Raw genomic sequence first — 25,164 nt, 5'->3', positions numbered from 1 at the left:
GTATAAATACTTCATTATTGCAAGAAACATAAAGTCGCCAGACAAACAAGCTAAAGTTAGATTTTCAAAGTAGCAGTTATCTGTGCTGCTTTTACAGTATTATTTAGATTTTATTTGAATATGTTTAAAGAACCTATAGAGCACTTCCTAGTATTTTTAAAACTATATCTACAGGTCAAAATTACTTGTCTAGTTGATGCTGCTTAGAAAGCTTTGCAGTAACAATCCTTAAAATTTTCTGGATGTTATACCTTGTTTTGTTTTTTTATTCAGCCCTCACTGACCTTTTGACCATTTTCAGCCATCAAACCCATTAAACCCACTGCCTTAATTCTCACACTGCTCAGGTTGAGGTTCGTCTCTGCTGTCACGATGACGCTCTCTATCCCCGCCCTCTCGGGGCGCACAGGGACAGAGATTCAAGCAGACTGGGGAGGAGGGGGGGAGAGGGGATCCTCCTCAACTTGGGCTCCTGGCGCGGTGCAGTCTCAGCTCTCCACCGGACCGGTATGAACTATCCGCGGAGGAAGAAGTGAGCAGGCGAGCGCGAACGATGCAGGCGGAGGACATGGAGGTACCTATCATTAATAACCTTAACGTTAACGGCGACAGGCAGAGCCCGAAAGGGAAAGATGTGTTCAAGGATCAGCAGAAGGAGTCGGAGGTAAATCCGAGAGGCGTTTGTGTACAGTCGGCTACTACATCCTGTGGTACAGCAGCGCATTGTAGGCGTGCGCGCGTGAGTGTGTGTGTGTGTGTGTGCGTGTGTGTTTGCTCGCGCGCGCGTATGTGCTGTTGCTGGGGAGCCTTCAGACCCGCTAAATGTCCTTCCCATGCAGTGACTCGCTGTCTTGGCTCGAAAGCATGCATGCATGCAGACAGAGAGCCAGGCAGACACCGAGGTGTTATTTTGGCAACCGGCTCCTATAAATAACCGAGCAGTAATCCAGCAGTGGTGCTCAGCCTGGAGAATGCAGGTGGGGAAATGTGACTGCTGCTGTCAGGATCACACCACTACTACCAAACATATCGGAGTGTCATATTGATTTGATATTTATGGCTTGTGAGTCTGACTCTAGATTAGAGTCACAATCACTTTCATTAGGTACAACAAATGAGACATAAAGAGTAATACACATACACAAAAATGATCAAAAAATGATCCCAATTCCTCATGTTATCACCTTAAAGTTTGTCCTTCAGTTACCAAAACAAATTCAGTGTCAGTTTACTAGTCCTTGGCATCAAGTGGCTTAAGGACAGTAAATATGCTGGTTATTGTTTCACAAAAGCCAAATGTTATATGGTATGAATGGCTTACTTTAGGTTTTCTGTTTAGATGAAATTCTATGACTTATGACTGTATGCAGTAACCTGCTGTTGATAGATATTTGTTATCATTTTTAAAACAATATAATTTATGTGGTAAAAAATCAAACTAGTACTTTAGTGGTACTGACAATCTCCAGTCTCACAACTGAATATCTATTTCTAAGAGAATGCTTTTTTATTTTATAAAAATATCAAATATTTTCTATAGTTGCATTATTCTTTTAAGTATGCATTTAGTCATACAGCTGCCAAAAAGGGTTTTGCCGGACAAAAAAAGCAATTGGAAGTTGTTTTAGTCTAATTGTGGGTGAATTTGTTAAATATTTTATAACATTTTATAAACCAATAACAATGGTTAATCAAAGAAGTCCATAGATGAGTTTAAAAATTAATCTATTTAGAGAGAGGCTGAGGTATAATAACAGATCAAGTTTACACACAGGTTATATGTGATTGTCAGGGTGCAGTCGACCTCCTGAAATAGGACCAAGTTCCTTATAGTGTGCTCTGCTCGTCCAAACATAAAGCATGACTCATGTCTGATGGTGCCTTTTTTAGGGCCACGCAGCTACAACTTAGCCCCTCATGGTTTACTGGTTTTTGCTCAGCTCAGATACATTTGAGATGCTGATCAGTCGGCGACACTGTTGACGTGTGTTCTTTTAGAATGAGAACACTGAATTTTTGTTTGCGGGGAATTGGAGCATTATTCATTTCACAGCCATGGGAATCTTGGTGGAATGGGAGGTTGGTGGTAGTCTAAGTACTGAATGTCAAAGCCATGTGTTAATGTTGATGCTCCCATGTCTGTCTGTCTGTCTTTCTGCAGGTGCTTTTAACCTCAAATATGATCCAGTGATGTATGTAGATTGTCATTTGTGCTTTGTAGAGCAGCCGTCTGTTGTCTACGTGGCATATGCAGGAGTGGGGGTGGTCTGCCTTGACATTGTGCCCGGTGTTTTGACACCGAGAGAGTGTGTGTGCACAGAAGCCATGGCAGTATGGAGCAAGCTCAGCTTTCGTTATCAGCTGGCAGCAGAGGGAGGGGAGAGAGGGAGAGAAGCACTGGGTGACTAGAGAACGAGAGAGAGAGAGAGAGAGAGAGAGAGAGAGATACAGCGCTGTCTGTGATGCTCCTGGGGATAAGAGAAGCATCTCAGTTGGGTTTGGAAAGAGAAGTCACATTCGCGTTTCCCAGGCAAGAAAATAATGTTGAGAATTATAATATGGGTAATATATCTGCTGCTGAGAAGACTCACTGTTGGTTTTAGGGTCTGTATGGGGATTGTGGATAATGTGTTTCATTGAGAAATTAACCCTTTAAAACAGTGCTACACCTGCAATTCAGTATTGCACTTTTAAACATTACAGAACCAAAAACAGACACATTTTAAATAAGGTTGAACTATTGCAAGCAGCAGAAATGCCAGATCCTCAACTTCCTATAATGCAATGATTAGAGTCTATTAATTAGCCGCTCTCTGCTTGGCAATTACAGGTGTATTTCATAGCCCACGCACTGAGATTTTAATAAATATTTTATGTCTCAGGTTTTCCTAATCCAGGCCAATGTAACCCTGATGACATTACCAGAGTGAATGGAAAGGGATGTGGCAACAGTGGATCAATGCTAGTGTTGTAATAACTGCCTGTAGCCCTGGAAAAGTCCAAATAGCTACTGTATATGAGAGGATCTTGCTTACAGTAGGGCACGGTGACAGATCCCAGTCGGTAATGTTTAATGTTCGTCGGTAGAGTTTACAAAGAAGGCATTTGTCTTTGTGTTGTGCATGTGTTCTTTCTGTTCAGAGAAGCTGGTGGGATTATTCAACACTCTCCACTTAATTATAAAGTTGAACTTTGTTATTAGGAGCCACAGACCTTCCTGATGTGCATTCAGGGTTGTGGGTAATGTTGAATCATCTGTGCTCCCATGTAGTTCTCATTTCCTGGTTTACAAGTGCAATAATGACTTCAAATCCCATTACTTTGACTTGGTGTCATAAACAAACTGCTGGTGGATGTCCTGAATATCCCTGGTCATGCTGACTTGATTGCAGACGGTATTTATAGAAGACAATTACGTGGCAGCACACAATTATTTAACCAGGATAGCTGAGTCAGAGCACATCCTTATTTACTGTTCTGTACTGGCTCTCAGGGAAGTTTTCACAGGGTTAAACATAGGCTTAGCATAATTCTTAACAGCTCTGCCAGTGTTTTTTTTTTCAATCTCATTAGCATAAAATGAAGCTTTAATCGTCCCTTTGTGGTTATTTTGTAGGCTCATAGCCTCCAGCCATAAGATAAAATGATAAAAAAACAATCTTCCAGTTAAATTCTCCTTCTGCTATGCCCCTATTCATCTCAGGGAGTAATACCTTCTTTTATTAACTATTAAATGGTTGTATTGTAATTCATTCAAGTTGTGCCTGGTTTGTGTGGCTGCATATTTTTTATTGTATCTGGCCCTTTCAGATGTAATTATATACACAGTCTCTGTTTACCTATGCATCAGTGAAGTGTGTGTGTGTGTGTGTGTGTGTGTGTGTGTGTGTGTATGTCTTTTTGAGAATGAGTCTATTTTTGTGAGATGGTGGGGCCCAAACACAATGCTTATACAGTTACTTCTTAGCACTCATCTTCCTTGTTGGGACCAAATGCTGGTTCCCACAATGTAAAACATAGAGTTTTAGATTGATGATTTGGTTTCAGGTTGGGGTTAGTCGAGGTTTTGGGAAAGCATCCAGGAAGTTAATGTAAGTCAATGGAACTTCACAGTGGATAGTAAAAACAAATATGTCTGTGTGGTGTGTTTGTGCACATGTGTAACCAAACATTTTTTTTAATTGTTGTATTGGATGCCAGTCAAGTATTGAGCTAGCTGTTGACACAACTGTGCTGTGAGCTAAACACCTTAACATGCTCTAAGTGACAATGCTACCACACTGATTTGTTTGCACATGTAATGCTCGCCACATTTACCAAAGTTTGGTGTGTTTGCATGGTGCATTGCTAAGTGTGATGGGATTGTCATTTCTAAGTAGGTTTGTTGAGTTATAAATGAGTTGGTAAAAAATTAACAAAAGTTTGAACAAATTGTCATAGTTATTTATCCAATGCTTAGTATTTTAGTACTGGACCCAAGTGGCAGACTGAGGGACTTATTGACACTGCCTTCCCTAGAAGTATGCTGCTAACAGAGATGCCCTCCAGGAAACTTGATATATTGAGCATAGCATAAAATCTGCATTTGTGCAATTTCTTGTAGGCTGTGAGCATGTTCACACTGAACTTAATGTGTGCAGTCTGTCTCATGAACGCTCTCTAATCACAGGGTGAGGCTAATGTCAGAGCCAGGCAGAGACCCTCGCCTGGAAAGCGGCCATGCTGACTCCAGTGCCCTGCCTTTCCTAACATCTTTATCTGGCGGTGCATCATTGCCGTTTATTTCTTCGCTGGAGCATCTGCCTAATTAGTTAGGCAGAGCCTCCTGTAACAGTTCAGTCACACTGATTATAGCAGTGGCAGTGTGTACCCATCATGACCACCTGTGACTGTGAGCGGCTCTGGATGAGAGCATCTGAGAGAAAAATGTAAATCACTAATCAACGCTGCCTGGAGATCCAGCAGCCAATCAAAACTTGAAAATACACACAATGAGGCAAATCTGTGAACAAGCCTGCAGCGTATGTGTGTGGGTGATGTGTGGAGGTGAAGTGTCTCTGAGTGTGTGAGCGCTTATGGAGTAGTGGTAGGTGTTACGAAATGTGAATAGCCTACAATGTTTCAGTATCTGTTTGTATGTGGCTGTCAGGGCATCTGTGAGGAGTCAGGTTTATACTATAATGTGTGTTTTGTCCTTGTTCACAGAGCTCCATGGAGTCTCCCAACCTGGAGTTTGAATACGGAGACACAGATACACTAACTGCTGAGCTTTCAGGTAACAAATCTGTGAATCTTCATGCAATTATTTTATTATCAAAGTCCTCAGCTGGGGGAAGCTAATATTGTCAATAGCTATCATGTGTAATACAGGTTTTCACCCACAGAATAATACACATGTTCATACTTAGCATACAGAACACAAAATGTGCTATTGACTGGAAAAATAACTCTTCCTCCAGCTTCCTTCAGCTGTTTTAGGTCACAGTGTTCTATGGCAAACATCTAACAGTTTTCAGTTGAATATCAATTACATTTCAGATATCAAGAACTGCATTTTGACTAGTCAAAATATATAAAATATATAAAATATGTATACAAAATATATAATATATGTATACTATATTCTGACTAGTAAGAATGACAATTTAAGATATCTACAATTACAATTTGACTAGTCACAATTCCTTTGTGGATATTGGAAATGCGTATTGGATGTGTGTGGATATTGGAAATGCGTATTGGAAATCATCTTTGTGCTGTTTTAGCATATATTGGAGACAGAATTCAAATTCACAGAATTCAAATTTCAGATACCTGAAATTTATATATAAGATGTCAAAACTGTAATTTAGGATATCTGCAACTATAATTAACTAGTCAGAATTGTAATTAAAGATATCTGTAATTAATTTTCAACTAGTCAAAATGTTCCACTGACTTGAATGGGAAAATGAATTTAGACATTATAAACTGTAATGTGATTTCCAGATATCTAATTACATTGTGGCTAGTTAACATTTAAATTATAGATATCTTTAATGACATTTGGAATAGTCATAATTTTAATTAAAGACATCTTTATTTTTGCGCATTTACGAGATATCTACAATTTGACTAGTCATAATTTCACTTTCAGATATCTATAATTGAATTTCGACTAGTAATATCTTGGTTTGAGACAACCGAAAAGAAAATTAAGATATCTTGTTGATGTGTCAAATTCAAGATATCTTCAATTGGAATTATGACTAGTCAAATTCTCAATCGAGATATCTGTAATTGAAATGTTGACTAGTCATAATGTAATTAAAGATATCTGGAATTCACACTTTGGATAGTCAGAATTGAATTTTAAATATCTTAAATTAGTTTTTTCCACTTAAGTCAATGGGACATTCTGACTAGTCCAAATGTAATTACAGATATCTTTAATTAATTTTCAACTAGTCAAAATGTTCCACTGACTTGAATGGGAAAATGAATTTAGACATTATAAACTGTAATGTGATTTCCAGATATCTAATTACATTGCGGCTAGTTAACATTTAAATTATAAATATCTTTAATGACATTTGGAATAGTCATAATTTTAATTAAAGACATCTTTATTTTTGCGCATTTACGAGATATCTACAATTTGACTAGTCATAATTTCACTTTCAGATATCTATAATTGAATTTCGACTAGTAATATCTTGGTTTGAGACAACCGAAAAGAAAATTAAGATATCTTGTTGATGTGTCAAATTCAAGATATCTTCAATTGGAATTATGACTAGTCAAATTGTCAATCGAGATATCTGTAATTGAAATGTTGACTAGTCATAATGTAATTAAAGATATCTGGAATTCACACTTTGGATAGTCAGAATTGAATTTTAAATATCTTAAATTAGTTTTTTCCACTTAAGTCAATGGGACATTCTGACTAGTCCAAATGTAATTACAGATATCTTTAATTAAAATCCTGACTAGTTAAAATGTAGTTGCAGACATTTTAAATGACAGTTTTGACTAGTCATAAATATATTGCGAATATCTAAATGTAAATCCTGTCTACCTGGTAAATATTAAATGGCCTTGCCATAGTCTTCTCCATAAAAACAAAACAATAGTGTGACACAGTGCTGAAGCCACAGAACAAAATCTGTTGGTCCTGACATGTTTTCCAGACATAAGACATAATCCGTGACTAATGGAATGAGTAATCATAAACACTGCGATTATACATTCACAACTTCTGAATTGTTCCAGAGCTTGCGGATCTAGTTACAGCTCATGTGTGACTTGGAGCTTGGTTTATAAATACCTAAACATAAATAAATGACAGAAGATCAGAATTGAACAAAGATAATACGTGTTTCTGATTGTGCTATAATAGTTTATTTCAAATATATCATTCATCTGGACCAACTTTGCACATGCACACAAGAAAGTGTTGAATAACTGCATTGATTTAAAAAAGACTTTCTACATGGTGACAGCTGATTTGCTTTAGTCACGTTGGCAAACACACACAGACAGAGGCACAGCAGCTTTGAAGAATGGTGACGGCTGAAAGGACAGGAGGAGATGTATAACAGCGTGACAAAGAGAAATTCATGAAACAGATCGGACCCACACAGAGGACACAGAGGCTCAGCTTTTGTCTCTTTGTTTTTACACTCTTCCTCTGTTTTGTACTTTTCTGACAGTTCTACTCTCTTTGATTGTTCTGTTCCCTTCTGACAGTATTCTGTTCTAATTTATTGTGTTAAGTTTCACTGTAACTGTTCTATTCCATTGTACTTATTTTGCTTTATTTGTTCTGTTCACTACTGTCCAACTGATGGGTTCTATATTACTCGAACTGGTCTAATTGTAAAATAGATTATAGTTGTTCTTTTCTACTCTATTGGTTCTGTTTCAACCGTTCTAATTGTTCTTCTCTTCTCTATTCAAACTTCTACTTTTTCTAACTGTCCTTCTGTTATATTCTGTTCAGTTCTTCCTGTCTTGTTTTATTCTGTTGTTCCTAGCAAAGTAGTTGCCCATTCATTGTCCATCATCTGCTCAGTTAATGATTAAATATTTTCTCCCCATTTCTGCTCTTCCCACAGAGCTCTACAGTTACACAGAGGAGCCAGAGTTCGCACTTAACAGGGACTACTTTGAAGAGGACTTCAGGAGCCACGGTACTGGGTTTATTTGCTTTTTGCACAGCCCTTAATGTGTCCAGTTTACCTGGAGGACACCCGGTGTGTTGCTCCCTTTTTGCCACTGACTCACAGAGTAAAAAAAAAGCTCTGGCGTCACAGATATAAACTATGTCGAGATCCCACACAGACTCTTTCCATCACGTCCATTTTATTTATATTTGTGCTCAGTAACTCACAGATAAAACTGTGTGTTATCTGTGAAAGATTTCCTGTCTGACTTGTCCTCTTTTTATCAGGGCTACTGTCTGTGGGAATTATTGAAGAGTGCCAAAATTCCAACAAATTCTGAGTCAGTCACTTACCTGAATCACTGCGATTATCATGACATGGCTAATTTCAGCTCCACACTGGAAAAAAGGAAATCTTTGGGGAATAGTATTATAAGCTGAAGAATCTGAGCTCCTGTGATTATAGTGATGTGAAGCTGCTAAATGTTTATTACAGTCATCTTAATCAAAAAAGTCCCAAAATAGACAACTGAAACATTGAAAAAAAGGTTACAATATTTGCCAAGGAAAGCAAGTGTGTCGTCTGAAAGCAGTTGGAGGTTTACTTTAAATTATTTGACTAAATTCATGCTGGTGCTAAAAATATTCCCTCTTTGTATGTATGCTCTCTCCACGTGACAGCACTGACTCAAGTAATTACTACCAAAGTATTTTTAGCTGAGGGTGCAGAGAATGTCTAAAGGAAATAAATCTTCTAAAACGTAGGTACACGGTTAAGCAGCCTCGGCTGTGTTATCTAATGCATAGGAAGGAGATACTGAGAAAGTTATTCTGAAAGCTACTGAGCACTGTGTTGTTGTGTCCACCCTACAGCGCGAGGCAGGAGGTGGGTTGAGTTGACAGTAGAGGAGCAGAAGGCCTATGTGATGAGGCTGTTGGATGCACTTGAGGTGACGGACAAAGACAAGAGGCTGAAGGTGGCCAGGGCCATTCTCTACTTGGCTCAGGGTGCGTAGACCCATTGAATCATGACCATAATGTATCACGCAACTGCAGCAGGCACATTTTGACTGAACATTTTCTTTTAGCAGTCATTACTGAGTAGCAATAAATGCTTCTAGGGGAGTAGGAAAACTCCTATAACTACAAACCAAGATCTTTCTAACCAAGTTTATCTGAAAAATGCATGTGACCGAAATGTGTTTTTATTCAGCAGTCATCCATTGGACCTGTTTGTATGTCTTTGCATATGACCCATTCTTTCCCACACTTTCCCCATCTGTGCAGGAGTGTTTGATGAGTGTGACACAGAGGTGGATGTGCTCCACTGGTCGAGACACAATATCTTTCTCCTCTACGACATGGGCATCTTTACGGCCCTGCTGGAGCTACTCAGCATGGAGATCGAGTGAGTGGAACACAATAGAAATGAAGCAGGGTCACAAGCCTCAGGCAGACTTAACTAACAATAAATACAATTAACAGTGTTAAAATGCCCTTTCATTTTGTGCTTGCTGCTGATCTAAGGTTTGCAAGACACAGTCGGTACTAAAACAGGGGTATGTGAAGAACAAGGAAGCCAGAGAAATAGACAGGGCAGATGTACTGCTCTTCGTAGCTTTCTATTTTATTTGTCTGCTTAGGTGATGGGTTGCATCAGTAAAGCAATTAAAGAGGGTCGTAATACAGTTGAGAATGCTATTACTGTATGTTAGCTTGATAAATTAATGTTTTGCTTTCACGTGAAAGGTCGTATGTTCAAGAGCCAAAATTTTTTACCCATTACAAGATTAAAATTCTCTCGGAACGTTCTCATTCCTGCAGCTCTGGCCCCTCCGCATATCACATGTTCACTCCCCAAATCCCACAGCTCCTTTTCACAGCAACGAGGAGCTCGATTCAAGTGAGAGGAGAGGAGGTTTGCAGGGTTAGAAATGCACAGGGACAGACTGAAATGCAGGAATACAGGAAATATGCCATCTGTGATCTGCAGTTTGAACCCTCTTCCGAGGATTTGCACTTGGCAACAGCTTCTTTGACTTAGCATTGTCACTGCTGGTGTCAGCCTCTGTTGGGGATTCGGTGCTTCTTCTTTGTTGTTACATAAACTGCTCAGAAGCATCATAGTACACTCTGTCCTCTCACAAGGCTGTGCAGCAAAGCAGAGTAACGCAAACCAATCAGGCAAATACACACGCATGGTGTTGTGCAGGTCACTGCTGGGAAAACAGAACAAAGCATAAATATGAATCACATTGGAATAGATGTGTTTGTCAGAACCCTGAATCATGATGTTGTTTGTATTGCCACATGCATAAACACGGAAAATGTGTTTTTACCTGAGTTGTATATGCACAGATGGCTTGTTCTTTGTGTGTGTGTGTGTGTGTGTGTGTGTGTGTGTGTGTGTGTGTGTGTGTGTGTCTGCAGTAACAGCCAGGCGTGCAGCAATGCAGTAAGAAAGCCTGCCATCTCCCTTGCAGACAGCACAGAGCTCAGGTGAGGAACCACATTGCTCACGGTCACATTTTTTCTGCTTCACATAAGAATGAAAAATGTACAAAAAAGTAGAGTGTGCCGTCCAGTTTATTAGGTTTTATGTCTTCAATCTTGTCACAATTGATCTGCTCACCTCAGTATTTGTTATGATAATTTTTCTCTCATCTGGCTAAATCCGCACACGCACACACACACCTGTACAGTAAACAAACCTGTAACCAACAAAATGTAATCACATTCTTTTTTGCCTACATTTGTTTTCAATCTCTGTTTCTGTGTAATGGAATAGCTTTTTGAACAAAACAGGATAAAGGGGCCTCTACACACAAACACACACACACGTCACACATACACAAAGCTCCATCGGTGCATTCCTCTGATGAACACTTACAAATAATTACAGGCTAAAGGAGTAGATTTGCACCTAATTGCCGCCACAAAATTGAAACCATTAGAGTTATTCTTAGCGTTGTTGAGTAAAAAAACACCTGATCTACATCAGGTAAATGTGAATGGATGGTGAATTATCTGGAGAGAATCTTTTTTAGGATCACAAACATATACCAAGTGGTATCTGCATTTACCTTTCATTATTACTTATCCCCACTTCCATTATACTATTGTTTACGTACATGGAGACTTTTTATACCCAGTATTATTTTTTAGGACACCAGTTAATTTTCTACTATACACACACACAAAAAAAACACACACACTTGTGTTCAACCTGATTCAAGTCCTGTTTCCTGCAGAGTGTTACTCAGCATCATGTATCTGATGGTGGAGACCATTAGAGTTCAAACAGAAGATGACCGACCTGAGTGGGTAGTAGGCAGAGAGGCCTTCAAGAATGAGCTAAGTGGGTCATTTGGTCTGAAGTTACATGAGGGTATGTCTTCATGAATCATACCCAATAAAAAATGTATTGACCATCGATTCTCTAGGTTCTCCTCTGTACAACGGAGAGCCTTTTGCCCTGCTCCTCTTCACCATGGTGACCAAGTTCTGCAGTATGAACGCGCCACACTTCCCCATGAAGAAAGTACTGCTGTTGCTCTGGAAGACCATTCTGGTTAGTAGTGTATTTATAAAAATACAACAGACTTTGTTAGAGATAAAATGGTGTATTAAAACTAGCTACCTTCAAAGTGTACACACCACAAAATGACTTTTTAAAATTTCATATATATACCAAAACATCTAGTTCACCTTGGGGGGGTTCGAGGAACTCCAGGAAATGAAGGTGAGGAGCCGGGAGCATCTCCACCTGCAGCCACTGCCAGAAGACAGCATCAAGGTGGTCAGGGCCATGAGAGCAGCCTCGCCCCCGGCCTCTGCCATGGAGCTCATCGAACAGCAGCAGCAGCAGAAGAGGGGCCGCCGAAGCCGCAGGGTAAAGGCTCCCCCACCCCACCTTTACACACACATACACAAACACATTCTGAGCACATCCTGAAGGAAATATGTGCTACTTTATCACTACAATCATAACTACGGGTAGCCAAAAACAAGATTGAAATGTCAAACACACACTTAACAATGCAGTTCAGCGTCCCAGTGTTGTGCCAGCTGGTTATCTACTGCATCTCAGTAAAAGGAAGGCAAAATATATCGTTAACCGTACAGTTCAACTCAAATGTATTACTAACACATTCACCTTTTTTATCATTCATCAGCTCCACCTGTTTTTACTAAACTGCATCTACAGAATTCCTTTTGTGACTCATCCTCTAACTGGGTCCGGTTTTCCAAAAGTGCTTTAGTGCCAACATCATCAGTTTCCTGTTGTAAGTCAGTGACCACAGATGATCTTGGTGCAGGGACGGCTTTGGGAATGCCAGCCCTTTGTTTATGGTAGAGGTTTGACTGGATAAGACATCTCTCCCTCTAATTTCCCTCTGGTTTCTTATTGCCCCTCTTCCTTGTGTCCCCACAGAGTGCCTTTGTTGATAGCTTGGAAGGAGACAGTCCCTTTCCCAAGAAGCAGGTCTTTACCCACAAATTCCCTTGTTTCTTTTGTATTTTTTCTCTGCATCGTGCTCGACATTTTGCCTTCCTCTCCCACACCCCCGCCACCTTTTCTCTGCTGTCTTTTAGACCCTCTGCCTTCCTTTGTCCTTCTTTCTCTTCTCATTTTGCATGATCTCATTCTCCATTCAGGAAACCACCTCTAATCCTGTTGGGCTGAACCAGAACTCACCTTGCTGGATATTGTACCTTTTTGAAATGCAGAATTAAACTATAAACCTTATTTAACTACTTTATGAAAAAAACATTCAACCATTAGATCAGAAATCTAAAGTTTAATGCTCGGAGTGGTTTTGGTGCTGCCTTATTCTCTACCTTAATTACACTATTTAATTTAATTCATTCTCTTTCAATTTATTGTCTTTAACTTATCATTTTTACTTTTTTCATATGATTTTTTGTCTTTGTCCTTCCTCTAACCCTACTTACCTTTCTTTCTGATATATTTTTGTTTCCTCTATTTCAGTTTAGTCTTCATCTTGTTTTGATCCTCAGTACCTCATTTCCTCCTCTTCTAGTCTTCTCCACTTTCCTATTTTTTTCTTCATGCCCTCCTCATCCTTTCGCTTGTATTCTCCTGCTCTTCCATTTCTTCCCTATTTTGCATTTTGGTCATTAGCTCCTTGCCTTAGCGTCCAACCTCAGCTCATACTGTCTCTTTACTCTCTTTCCTCCTCCTCCTCCTACTCCTCCACCGTGCCCTGCTCACTAATGGGTGGATGGGTTTGAGAGACAGGGCTGACTTGCTGGCTGTTGTCATTGGTGCTGCAGCGGTCACTATCCACAGTCACTTCAGATAGTCACTTCAGACATCGGCAGTAGCAGCATCTCCACTGTAGTTTTCATTGCATTGCTACCAAGATTTGCCTCAAACTTCACCTCACGCTGTAGACTATGGACTAGGGGTCAATGTCATTAAAATGCATTCACTGAGGAGTTGAGATCATCATGAACACAGTTTTATTTCTGCAAGTGCTGGATTGCTGGTTTCATTTGAGCTCGCTCTCACATGGATGTCATTGAAAGCAGTTGCCCCCTAACCCTGATAGAACACACTTGCCTTACCTCCCACATAGCACAGAATGGCTTCTCCATAGAGAATGGCTCACAACACAGTGTGACCTCCTGCTCTCCCCCTTCCTCCCTCCTCTCCACATCACCCACACTCACTGTACTTCTCACTTAGCCCAGTGTTTGTACCACCACTGGTGCACCGTACATCAGCTGCTGTAGCTCGACTAATGTCCACAACGCTGAGTCATGCCTGATGCTTGCACTGTTGTTACAGTCATTCATTGGAGAAACTGTTTAAACTTGCTTACATGATTTGCGGTGTGTGTATGTGAGTTTGGAAGTGTGTTATGGACTGAAATATCTGTAGATAATAAAGTCCAATAAAGTCTTAGTCTTATAGGCCTTGATTTGCAGTTTGCTTACATCTTTTCAATTTCGTGTGGTAAGTTTAACCAGAAATGTTGCTTGCTATAGAAGCGTTGAGGAAATGTTTTAGCTGTTCTTCTAGGATTTTCCACACTTTTCAACATAATGGGGTGTTTACACAAGGAAGAGTTGCATAAAAGGAAAATTTGGAAAATATGTTTCTTTCTGTTCACAAGACTGGTAAACTCTCATCTGTATCCTAAATATAAAACTGCTGAGAGCAGTTGGGTAGTTTATCTTAGCATAAAGTCTGAAAGCAGAAAGTAACAACTGGCCTAGATTAAACCAATGCCTCAATATTTATTGTCTTACATAGTGTACTTTATTTTTTGGTTGAACCTGCCAGCTAATTTGATTAAAATCTGCTCAAACTTGACTTGAATATGCTGTTTTTGTTAGGTAACTTTAGCCTTTATTTTTCAATAATTACTATAATTTTCCACTGTAAGAGTTTGTCGACTTGTACATTTGTGATATCAACAGCATCGAATTCATTACTATTTAAAATGTAATTCGTTCTTAGTGGGCTAATTATACTTTTCAATGTAAGGACATTGAGGGCATGTGCTGCACTTGAGTATGGGCAAATAATTGCACTTTAATTTGAGTTTTGAGTTTATGTGTTTCTGGTACACTCTAGTCATTTAATTTAACCTGGGGAACATGTTATAATGTACAATCTGTACCAGACAAAGCACATTACAGTGATGTTTTCAGTGTGGCAAATGTTTGATTTACAAAACATAACTCAGGTTCTAATGCTTTGTCTGCATAACAATATATACTATAATAACTATAGTATATACTATAACTGTAACTGCAATAACTGACCTTGGTCGTATTTTAAGATTGTTAACAGTGAAGTTGCATTATTATGAATTTGATTCTGTATGTATCCGCTTCAGGACCACGTATAAAACTGCTTTAAAGTGACTCTGTTGAAAATTGCAGAACAAATTAATTTTCTATCCTCTTTGCATCGTCATTAAAAAACATAATTTTTCACCTATAGGAATAAAGATCATACATGGGCCACTTTGTCCACGAGCAGTCCGAGTCTAAGCTGCTGTTTCTGTGTCTATTTTGTAGTTCACAGTTCCTGCCCAGGTGTTTATACAGGCAGTGCAGTTGGATGCACTACATCTTACTGTGTATGTAAGACCGTGTGCGATTAATAGTAATCAGGAAAACTAGATTTTGACCTCAGTATATTTGCAATAAGTCAAAATGAAGTGGTAACCTTTGACATGATTAAGAAGGACAAGACATTTTCCAGCTCTGAAGCATTATTTTAATTGGTTTAAAATAATAATAATATCTCAAGGTGTTTTACAGTATCACACAGTTTATGTTCTGTGTCAGCTTGTCCTAATTCTTTTTGGATGCCATATGGCACAAGTAATGAATATATGTCAGTGCCTTGTTCATTATTATTATTATTATAGATTCAGGCTAACATCACTTTAGATAGTTATGGATTTAGACTTGAAATTGAAATTGGGTTTAAACAGCGTTTGACTGCACAGCATGAGTTTGTTTGCTAAAAGGTATGTTGTGGATAATCATTACTTACACGATTCTGCCACCGGTATTTGTGAACCTTTTGATCTATGGGACTGGTTAGCCGCTCCGTCTTCTTTGACCACGTGTTGTTTCTCCTCCAGCCTCTGGTCAAGCAAGACAGCCTGGACACATACAACGAGCGGGACCCCTTCAAAAACGATGACGCTCGGGATGAGGAGGAAGACCAAGAGGACACGGACAGCGGCATTGAGGGCGAAGTGGACCCCCTGGACAGGGATGTCATCATTCAACCTCCGCCACCTCCACCTCTTCTAAGAGCCCCAACAGAGCGAGTCAACTTCCCCAAGGGCCTTCCCTGGGCCCCTAAAGTCAGGTTAATGGTCCTTTAGCTAATGACTAAATATTCTAACACTTAATGAATGTGAAATTCTACAGTATGGTAAAAATTGTTCCAAATTGGCCTTTGACTTATTTCTGGCTTACTTTATTATAAATTACACCATTTACACCAAACTTTTATTTGAAAATATCACAGGTACTCCTTACTTTAGCTGCCTAAATGATCCCTAATTGACCTTTTGTTAGATTAACAAAGCTTTGCTTTCATTCCAAAGAATACAATCCCCAAATGATGCAGAAGCGTAAACCTTCCCACTCACAGCCAGGACTTACTCTAACACCATTTGCTTGGCAGCTGGTGTCAGTTTCTTGCCTGGACTGTTTGCCATCCATAGAGAAGTTATAACTTAAATGTAAAAATGCTCTCTCAGCTTTCTCTCCTCATTGTCATGCAGCAATATGTTCTCCATCTGTGTATTCCAGATAGTAGCATGTGTCTCTTGTGTGTCTCCCCTTGGGTGCTGCTCATGCTTTGGGGACATGAATTAGACATCTGAAAGATGACACAGCTATGTAACAGCACTGCATTTTTCATGCATTTATTCTTAGCAAACCCACATTGTGCCTATCTTACAACGAACCTTATCTCTAAGTGTGTTTATTTCCATGTCTATGGATCAGAGAGCTGAGGCACACAGGGCTGATTAAGTGCTGATCGGTAGGAGGTTCTGGACCCTTCGTGCAGACAGCAGCAGCACACAGTGTGACTGATGAGCTTTGAGGAAGCTAATACAGAGTGCTTTGCTCTATCAGTGTGTGTGGGGGTGTGGACACATTACTGTTCCCTTGAAAAACAGCTGCTGAGTTGCTTGTTCAGATACACTTCGATAAATGAATTTGAAATCTGACTGCAGCCACTCTGTGTGTCAACAGGGAGAAAGACATCGAGCAATTCCTAGAGACTAGTAGACACAAGTTCATTGGCTTCACTCTGGGAAAGTAGGTATCTCAGTAAAGACAATCAAATACTGTTATCACTTGTTTCAGTCTGATGTAACTGATTATTGTCTTATAGTGACACAGAGACCCTGGTGGGTTTACCCAGACCCATCCATGAAAGCGTCAAAACTCTCAAACAGGTGAGTGGGGAAATTACTCTAGTGTCCATGAGTTACTAAAACGCAAACCCGTCTTTCTACTTTGCTTTGGCTCATTATGAGCCCAGTGTCTGCTAATCAATAACGCCCTACTGCTAAATCCCCTGACAATGGCATCCCACTTAAAAAGCCATACCTCCTGTTTAAACAGACTGAGGAGTGTAGTAGCACAGAGGTATATGCCTCTGCCTGTCAGTTAGCAATGCTAATTAACACATCTTTATTGACAGTGGTTCGGTTTTCCCTTTCTTCTCCAGCACAAATATGTTTCTATTGCTGAAGTCCAGATCAAGAGGGAAGAGGAGCTACAGCAGTGTCCACTCACTCTGGTCAGTAATGTTATATTTTTTCTTTCAAAATGGATTTATGTTGATGCCATGTGACCGTTTTAAAATTCTGGTTCAGGTGTTTTTTGTGTTTTACTTTTAATGGTAAGTGGGGTCATTTAAACTACACATAAGATAAACTGAGTATTTAAAGTGTTTACTATTTAGATATTCAGACAAGGCCCCTGAAACGTCACAAGCCTTGTGTTTGATATCAAACATGTTGTGTTATACAGGGGGAGGAGGAGGTGGAGGAGACGCCAACAGAGATTCTGTACCTGGGCATGCTTCCTAACCTCTCCCAGTATGTGGTGAGTGACCCCTAATGTCAACGTGTTTGGCATTATTACTCTTTGATTTGGTTACCAGCAAAACTAATACAAGAACATAGAAACAAACAGTATGTTGTACGTAAGTGGTATAAAATTTATTTTATCACGTAAAACTGCATATAAATGTTGAGTGTAATCAGTCAAATGTTCGATTCAGATCTTATTCTTCTACAATGAGGAGGATTGTAGAAAATTGAAGTAAGATTTTACCAAGCCGATAATCAAATGGAATTGCTAGTTAATTTTGTGTGGTACTGTACTATACTATAAATAGGGGGTGGCTATAGCTCAGTTGGTAAAGGCAGTTGCTTACGGACCACAGGGTGAGTGGTTCGATCCCTGGCCATGGCTATATGTCGAAGTGTCCCTGGGCAAGACACTGAACCGGTCCATTCCCCTCCCCAACTGTGCGGTGCCGGAAGGAGAGTAGTAGAGACTGTACTATACTATTCTAAAACTAAATGCTAAATACTGAAGGAGTCACTGAAGAAAATCTGATGCGTGGAGAGCATCAGAGGTCTTGACCTTGTCTAGGTTTTACCTTTTATTTGACAAACCATAAATATGTAGGACCAACACTAATCATTTACCTACATTCCTGTCTCAGATTGCCCTCCTGAAGCTGCTGCTGGCCGCAGCCCCGACCTCCAAAGCTAAAACTGACTCCATCAACATCTTGGCTGACGTGCTCCCTGAGGAGATGCCGTAAGTACAGTGTAAAGACTGCTGCACTACTTAGCTGTTTTTATGCAGCTGTAGATCTCTACAGGTACATTTAGATCACCGAGTTGAAATATGGCTGCAGCATGTACTGCTGTTTGTTCAGAACCTTCACAATTCTGCCGCAATTTAGTTTGGTTAAAAAAATCAGCTGGGAAAAACCTTAGAAACTGTTTCTTAATATTGTGTTGTAGCTATTATTGTTATTATTATTATTATTATAGCCTTACAGTCTTTGTGTGGGCATCCTCCAGGATCACAGTCCTTCAGAGCATGAAGCTGGGAATTGATGTAAACCGGCACAAGGAAATCATCGTCAAGGCCATCTCTGCTCTGCTGCTGCTGCTACTGAAGCACTTCAAACTCAACCATATCTATCAGGTTATAAACACACACACACACACACACAGTCACAACCATGCACACACACACTTCTGTTTGTTACTCCTACAGACACCTCACATTTCCTTCTTTTCTTCTCTAAATTTTTCATCTTCTCCACTCCACTGATTCACCTCCCCCAATGCTAGCGGGGGAGGTGCGGTCCCGCACCCTATTATCCATTCAAGCAGGCCATTACTTACCTCCTTTCTTCCACTTCTCCACCCCCTACGTTTTGGACCTCCATCCCCTCTCACACCCAAAAGCCTGCATCAGCCAGATTCATCTCAATGAAAGAAGAGAGATTTAAAAACTGCTCTTTTTTTTGAGAGGATTTGGTAGAACGTCTAGTAAAGTAAAGTATGTTGATACGAAGGGGTCATTACTTCGCATTCTTTTAACATGCTGATCTGTTAAGGTGGTAGTGCCCTCTGCTGACACAAAAGAAGATTACACACAGATACATCAATGAAGTAGTGGAAATTCCTATTGATTAGTGTTGATAACCACACTGCATTATAGGAGTTGGTTTTTAAAAATAAATTAACTGGCTAGGGATTGTGGCATGCAGACAACAGGAAAGAATATAGATATTTGAAAGCACCACAGTCAATAAAATAATGAAATATGAATGCATGAAAGATCTGGCAGCAGAATGAATCCTGTTTTTAATCTTTGTGTAGCTTGGTAAAGAGTGTCCCCACACAGGGCACTCATCAATAATACAGGATTATCAGCTACAGGATGTGTTTCTCTAATCTGTTCTTCCTAGAGATATGGATTTTTCCCCCTAGTATTTATTCTAGTGACATCCTAGCTTTTACCTTGTCTAGAAATATCTGCTACAGTCCACAAATTAAGGCCAAATGAAGAAGAGGTATATTTTAGTTGCTCTTTTCCAAACTCTCTAAATTCTTCCATACTACCACCTCCTCTTTTCCTGCAGTTTGAAATAGTCTCTCAGCACCTGGTGTTTGCCAACTGTATCCCACTCATCCTCAAGTTCTTCAACCAGAACATCATGTCCTATATCAGTGCCAAAAACAGGTAGAATCATTTTCTCTTTCTCTCTGGTTTCTTACCTAAAAAAAAAAATGAAATGTAACTTTTTAGGAATGCACTCAAAATAGTTACAACCAAGCTGGTGGGAGACGTCTGCTCACATATATCTAAACATTTTCAACAAAAGGAGCTCTAAATGTATTTAAAAGTTGAAATGAAGTATAAATCAAAGATAAAACTAACAATCCAACTGGAGGAAAATGGTTTGTATTTTCATTGCAGTATATGTGTCCTTGACTTTCCCCACTGTGTGGTCCATGAGATGCCTGAGCTCACAGCCGAAAGCTTGGTGAGTCAGAACACCTGGTTTAGCGTTACTGGATGAAGTTCATCTTCTAGATTAGCCATCCTGGTGTCATTATTTCCTTGGCATGCTTGTTTATTTTCAGGAAGCAGGAGACAGTAACCAATTCTGCTGGAGAAACCTGTTTTCTTGTATCAACCTGCTGAGAATCCTGAACAAGCTGACCAAGTGGAAACATTCCCGGACCATGGTGAGTATTTCTGCATCATGAAAAAAGCTCAAAACGGGGATAGGCATAAAATACACAGAATCCAAACAACCCGATTCTAAAGAAAATTGGGATAATGTGTAAAACATCAATAAAAACAGAAGAACAGTGATTTTCAAATCTCATCAACCCATATTTTATTCATAATAGAATAGAAACAACATATCAGATGTTTAAAAACTAACAGGCTATCTTGTTAAGCCCTGGAGGTCAGGGTATTCTATTGTATGTCTCTGTCTCTCGCAGTAGACTTTGTGTCGTTCTGGTCTGGTTCTCTGGAACTTGGGGCTCTGAAGTCAGAGACATGCAGCCACTGTGAGTGGCTATTTGAGTAGCCAGTAGGGATGAACCATTACACCAAACATTAACTTGAAATTGAAAAACTTGCAAACCTTTAGAACTTGCAAAATTTTTTGACTTGCAAAAAAAAAAAATCCCAAAACTGTTTTTTGGTTGAAAATATTTTTTTTGATTGCAATTAATAAAGTTATGCTGTCAGATATTTTTTTTTTGTGCATTATATTGAATACGAATTACCTTCATACTTTACATTCGAGAGGCTCTGCCTCTGCTCTTTTTGAACCCAGTCATGTTACTGACCTTTGCCCCTTAACCTAATATGTTTTCAATTGCTCCTACATTTATTTTTTATTTGGAGCAATTACTTTTCCAGCCTTTTGTTGCCCCTGTTCCAACTTGTTTTGACATGTGTTACTGCATTCAAATTCAAAATGAGCTTATATTATCCATGAAACAGTAAAATGTCTAAACATCTGATATGTTTTTTATGTTGTATTATGATTAAAATATGGGTTGATGAGATTTGCAAATCATTGCATTCTTTTTTATGTAGGTTTTACACATTGTCCAAACGTTATTGGAATCTGGGTTGTATAACAAAATGCTGATTTTTGCATTTGGGTAAGTAGGTTGGCATTTCTATTACTCTATTATTATCTAGATCAACCATCCACTGACACATCCAGGGGGCCAGTAAGCCAGTGGGAAACTCAGTGTGCAAATAGAAATCACAAGAAAAGCTCCATTACAAATGCATCAATGCTGGTATATTTCATGTCCATTTTTGTCAAATCAGTATCAGGTTATTTTTACAAAGGGAATTGTTGAGCAGGTGTTTTGCTCTCATGGACATGATAATTTGGTTAAATCCATTTATAGGTATGATGCATTAAGAAGGGCTACAATGTGGAATAGATATTGTTTACTACACATTCCCTTAGATGCTGGTGGTGTTCAAGTCTGCCCCCATCCTAAAGAGAGCTCTGAAGGTTAAACAGGCCATGATGCAGCTCTATGTACTCAAGCTGCTTAAGATCCAGACCAAGTATCTTGGCCGCCAGTGGAGGAAGAGCAACATGAAGACCATGTCTGCCATCTACCAGAAGGTTCGCCACAGGCTGAATGACGACTGGGCCTACGGAAATGGTAAAATGAAGTTTACAGAAGCGGATTCATTTAACAGTTTAGAAGGTTCCTAATGACATACTTGACTTTAATTAAATGGGATCCACATTAGTATTAGCATTAGAAAGAGAGAGAAGCTGATTATCAACATTTATCTCCATCAATTTTATTTTCTATCACTCATAATGTTATTTTCTCTCATTCTTAGTGTTTAAAAAAGTTTCATCAAGTGTAGCTTTAATTAAAAATACAGTTAGAGACTGTGGAGGAATGTTACAGTAGAAATCAAAAGCAATTGCAGCAATAACCTGTGGTGCTCTGACCCTTACGCACTGGTCTTTTTCCTGGAGCCACAACTCATGTTTCACCTCTCAGATCTTTATAAATGAATTGGTATGGAGATAATTAGCCCCAGCACTCATCCTCTACCCCCACACATACAGAGAATTAATAAAACAGACACAGCAGTAGACAGAATACATTCATCCAAGGTTAAGAAAAACTAATTGCATAATTGCTAGTCTGTGCGTACTTGTGTTTTTATATATCTGTCTGTATGATTACTGTACATGTGTAAAATTCAATGATCCAAAACCCATTGGGGAAGAGCATAGATTTTGTTGCTATGGCAACCAAAGGAGAGGAGACTTTTCAGGGTCACCGTCTCTTTGGGAGAGCAAGTGATCTGTCGCCATGAGTGTTAGAGAGAAAATACGTATTGAAGCAAAATGAGGGAGAACTGGTAGGAGATAGAGACGGGTTTGTTGCGTTATCATCAAGTAGAAATAGTATTCAAATACACGCAGTGTGTGTAAACAAATATTGAAACAAGTATCCTTGTAATTGATTACACATTCCTGCGTTTAATCACCCTCGTCTCTTCACAGACATAGATGCTCGGCCCTGGGACTTCCAGGCGGAGGAGTGCGCCCTTAGGGAGAGCATTGAGAAGTTCAACAGCCGCCGCTACGACAAGAGCAAGTGTGGGGAATTCACACCGGTGGACAACTGCCTGCAGAGTGTGCTGGGCCAGCGCGTGGAGCTGCCCGAGGACTTCCACTACAGCTATGAGATGTGGCTGGAGAGGGAGGTGTTCTCCCAGCCCATCCAGTGGGAAGGGCTGCTGCAGAATCCGTGATGGCTAGGTAGAGCGTGCGGGAGGGGCGGCGGTGGAAAGGTCGTATAAGACCCCGTTGGAGTGGTTTTAGGATGGTGATTTGCTGCAAAAATGGAGTCCGAGGTTACCCAGTGGGAGGAAGGGGGAGAATAATTAAAAGTGGAGAAGGAGAAGTCACCTCTGGGCAAAGCTGACAAGCGAATGGAGCTTCCCACTGCGAGCTCAGCACAAGTAGATGCGACACACGCACACTTGAATCAAACATGTGCCTATGACTACTGTGACTGTGAACATACATGATTGTGACAGGCAGGAACAGAGGTACTGATTCATAAAAAAACCTGGTATTGCTGTAGCAGGAGACTGTTATACTGCCCCCCAATGTTACACATAAAAAGTTTAATATTTATATGCCCCCTTTTTAAAGATGCTGGTGCTTTTTTGACTTCTTGTTTTCCTATTTATTTGTATCTATGTGTGATAAATGTTTTATCTTAATGAAAATGTACATTTAAATGATTTTTACTTTGACTTTTTTAATTTTATCATCCCGATATTGGGTCGTAGTTTGTGATGGTTTTGAAAGTTAAAATGTATTTTTTAGAAAAAAAAGACCTCTTGAAAACAAACGACAGGGTCATTTTGATAGTCCAAAAGTTGATATGGGAACTAATTCCTCTCATGTCATCCAAAAAAGAAATATACCAGCTGTAAGTGTATGGTTTTTTTTTTTGTGAGCGTTGAAAGTAAGAAAGAAAATGGTCGTCTGAAAATGTGGTGGTAATGTGGTACTTACTTATTTGATTATAAAATTGGGTATTAACCTTAAAAGAGAATCTTGTACTTCCAGAAAAGTTCATTGTATTTGAACTCACAGAATCAGATCTGTAATCACTTACTTCATCCAGGATTTATTCATGTACACATATCAAACCTCAGCAATGATCTGAATAGCACTAATTCTGTTGAAAGGTTCATTTTGACTCCCGCTGAATCCCTCTCAATCCGCCGGATGGCAGCAAAAAACAGCCGGGCCCCCTACTGTTAGCCTTTGCGAGCACTTTGCCACACTCGCTTGGAAGTTGTCACATAAATAGTTCTGATTTCTGTTTCACTGTATCTTATCGTTCCTTTACCTGCAACTACCTACTTTCCACAAATGTATCTACTGAAGCACATAAACAAAGAAGACACAAAAGCATGGTCTCGTTTTTTTCATGTCTGTGTTTTAGATTGTTATCCACTTTCCTCAATGGGTCAAGAACTGTCGTTATATATTATCTATGTATAGATCAATCATTTTGACACTAAGTCTTGTGCTTCTTTGTGCAAATGTGCATGGGCCTTATTTTGTTTTGAGTACCTATTCTGACTTGTATATCGTCTTTGGAATGGCTTTTTTTGTCTTATGATGTTTCCAGCACATTTAGAAGTGTATTTTTCCACACTGTTCTGCATTACAAATGATTCTATTTATTTTTTCTTAATTGGGAAATAAATAAACTAAATTATAATATTGTATTAAAAAATAATATTGTACACATTATAGATTCTCAGGTTTATAGAGATAATATATTGCAAAACTTATAAAAGCTTCCTTGCCATCATCTAGCTCACAACCTGTAGTGAAGAAAAAACATTTAATGTTACCTTCTTACATTGATATGACATCGGACGCACTAAACTTTACTGCTTGTACATTGTCACAGAACACAGTAACTTGTTGTGAGTTTCCACTTATGTCCTTCGCATTTCAGGTTTAGATGTATTTTTTTGTACCTTGTGCCAAATTTTAGTGCCATATTATATGTTTTTTTTTTTATTATTTTTGTGCCCTTTCTGATTGTGTTCAAAGTTTTTCTTTCAGATCACCACAAAAGGTTTGCAATACAAAATGTTTTCTACCTGAAAATTGTACAGTCATTGAAAATTATTGTGTCTTGTATCTGGTACAGTAGTTTACCAGAAGTGTTTAGCATTATATGGATGTTACTACAGTATATACTGTATATGTTTTTGTATCACACACACTCTCCCTACTGACTTTGTTCAGGGTTATGTGCAATTACATATCCATAGAGGCATTAATAAACAGAACAGCACATTACAATATCAGAGCTGCTTATTGTGATTTTTTTTTTTTTTTTAAATGTCTT

General features: G+C 39.3%; 1 protein-coding gene across 4 annotated transcripts; it reads left to right on the top strand.

Annotated features, from left to right (window-relative positions):
• The first annotated feature begins 415 nt into the window (after positions 1–415).
• strip2 (striatin interacting protein 2) lies at positions 416–25,123 on the top strand. Of its 4 annotated transcripts, none has more exons than XM_067490524.1 (22): positions 416–574; positions 5,206–5,275; positions 8,100–8,174; positions 9,020–9,154; positions 9,434–9,554; positions 10,577–10,645; positions 11,398–11,504; positions 11,590–11,717; positions 11,850–12,038; positions 12,582–12,632; positions 15,778–16,010; positions 16,910–16,975; positions 17,052–17,115; positions 17,391–17,462; positions 17,696–17,770; positions 18,399–18,496; positions 18,766–18,892; positions 19,839–19,939; positions 20,177–20,243; positions 20,344–20,448; positions 21,708–21,912; positions 22,779–25,123. In XM_067490524.1, the coding sequence occupies exons 1-22, from the start codon at positions 554–556 to the stop codon at positions 23,027–23,029; spliced, it is 2,430 nt and encodes an 809-aa protein (XP_067346625.1). In that variant the 5' UTR covers positions 416–553; the 3' UTR covers positions 23,030–25,123. The 4 variants fall into 4 exon arrangements, with proteins under 4 accessions (XP_067346625.1, XP_067346622.1, XP_067346623.1 ...); XM_067490521.1 differs by having other exon boundaries at positions 431–664; XM_067490523.1 differs by lacking the exon at positions 416–574 and adding an exon at positions 1,969–2,079.
• Positions 25,124–25,164: the final 41 nt, after the last annotated feature.

The sequence above is a fragment of the Channa argus genome, chromosome 21 (genome assembly GCF_033026475.1).
Source record: "Channa argus isolate prfri chromosome 21, Channa argus male v1.0, whole genome shotgun sequence".
Classification (NCBI taxonomy): Eukaryota; Metazoa; Chordata; class Actinopteri; order Anabantiformes; family Channidae; genus Channa; species Channa argus.
The sequence above is the reverse complement of the archived record's forward strand: the minus strand, read 5'-3'. Positions and strand labels throughout refer to the sequence as shown.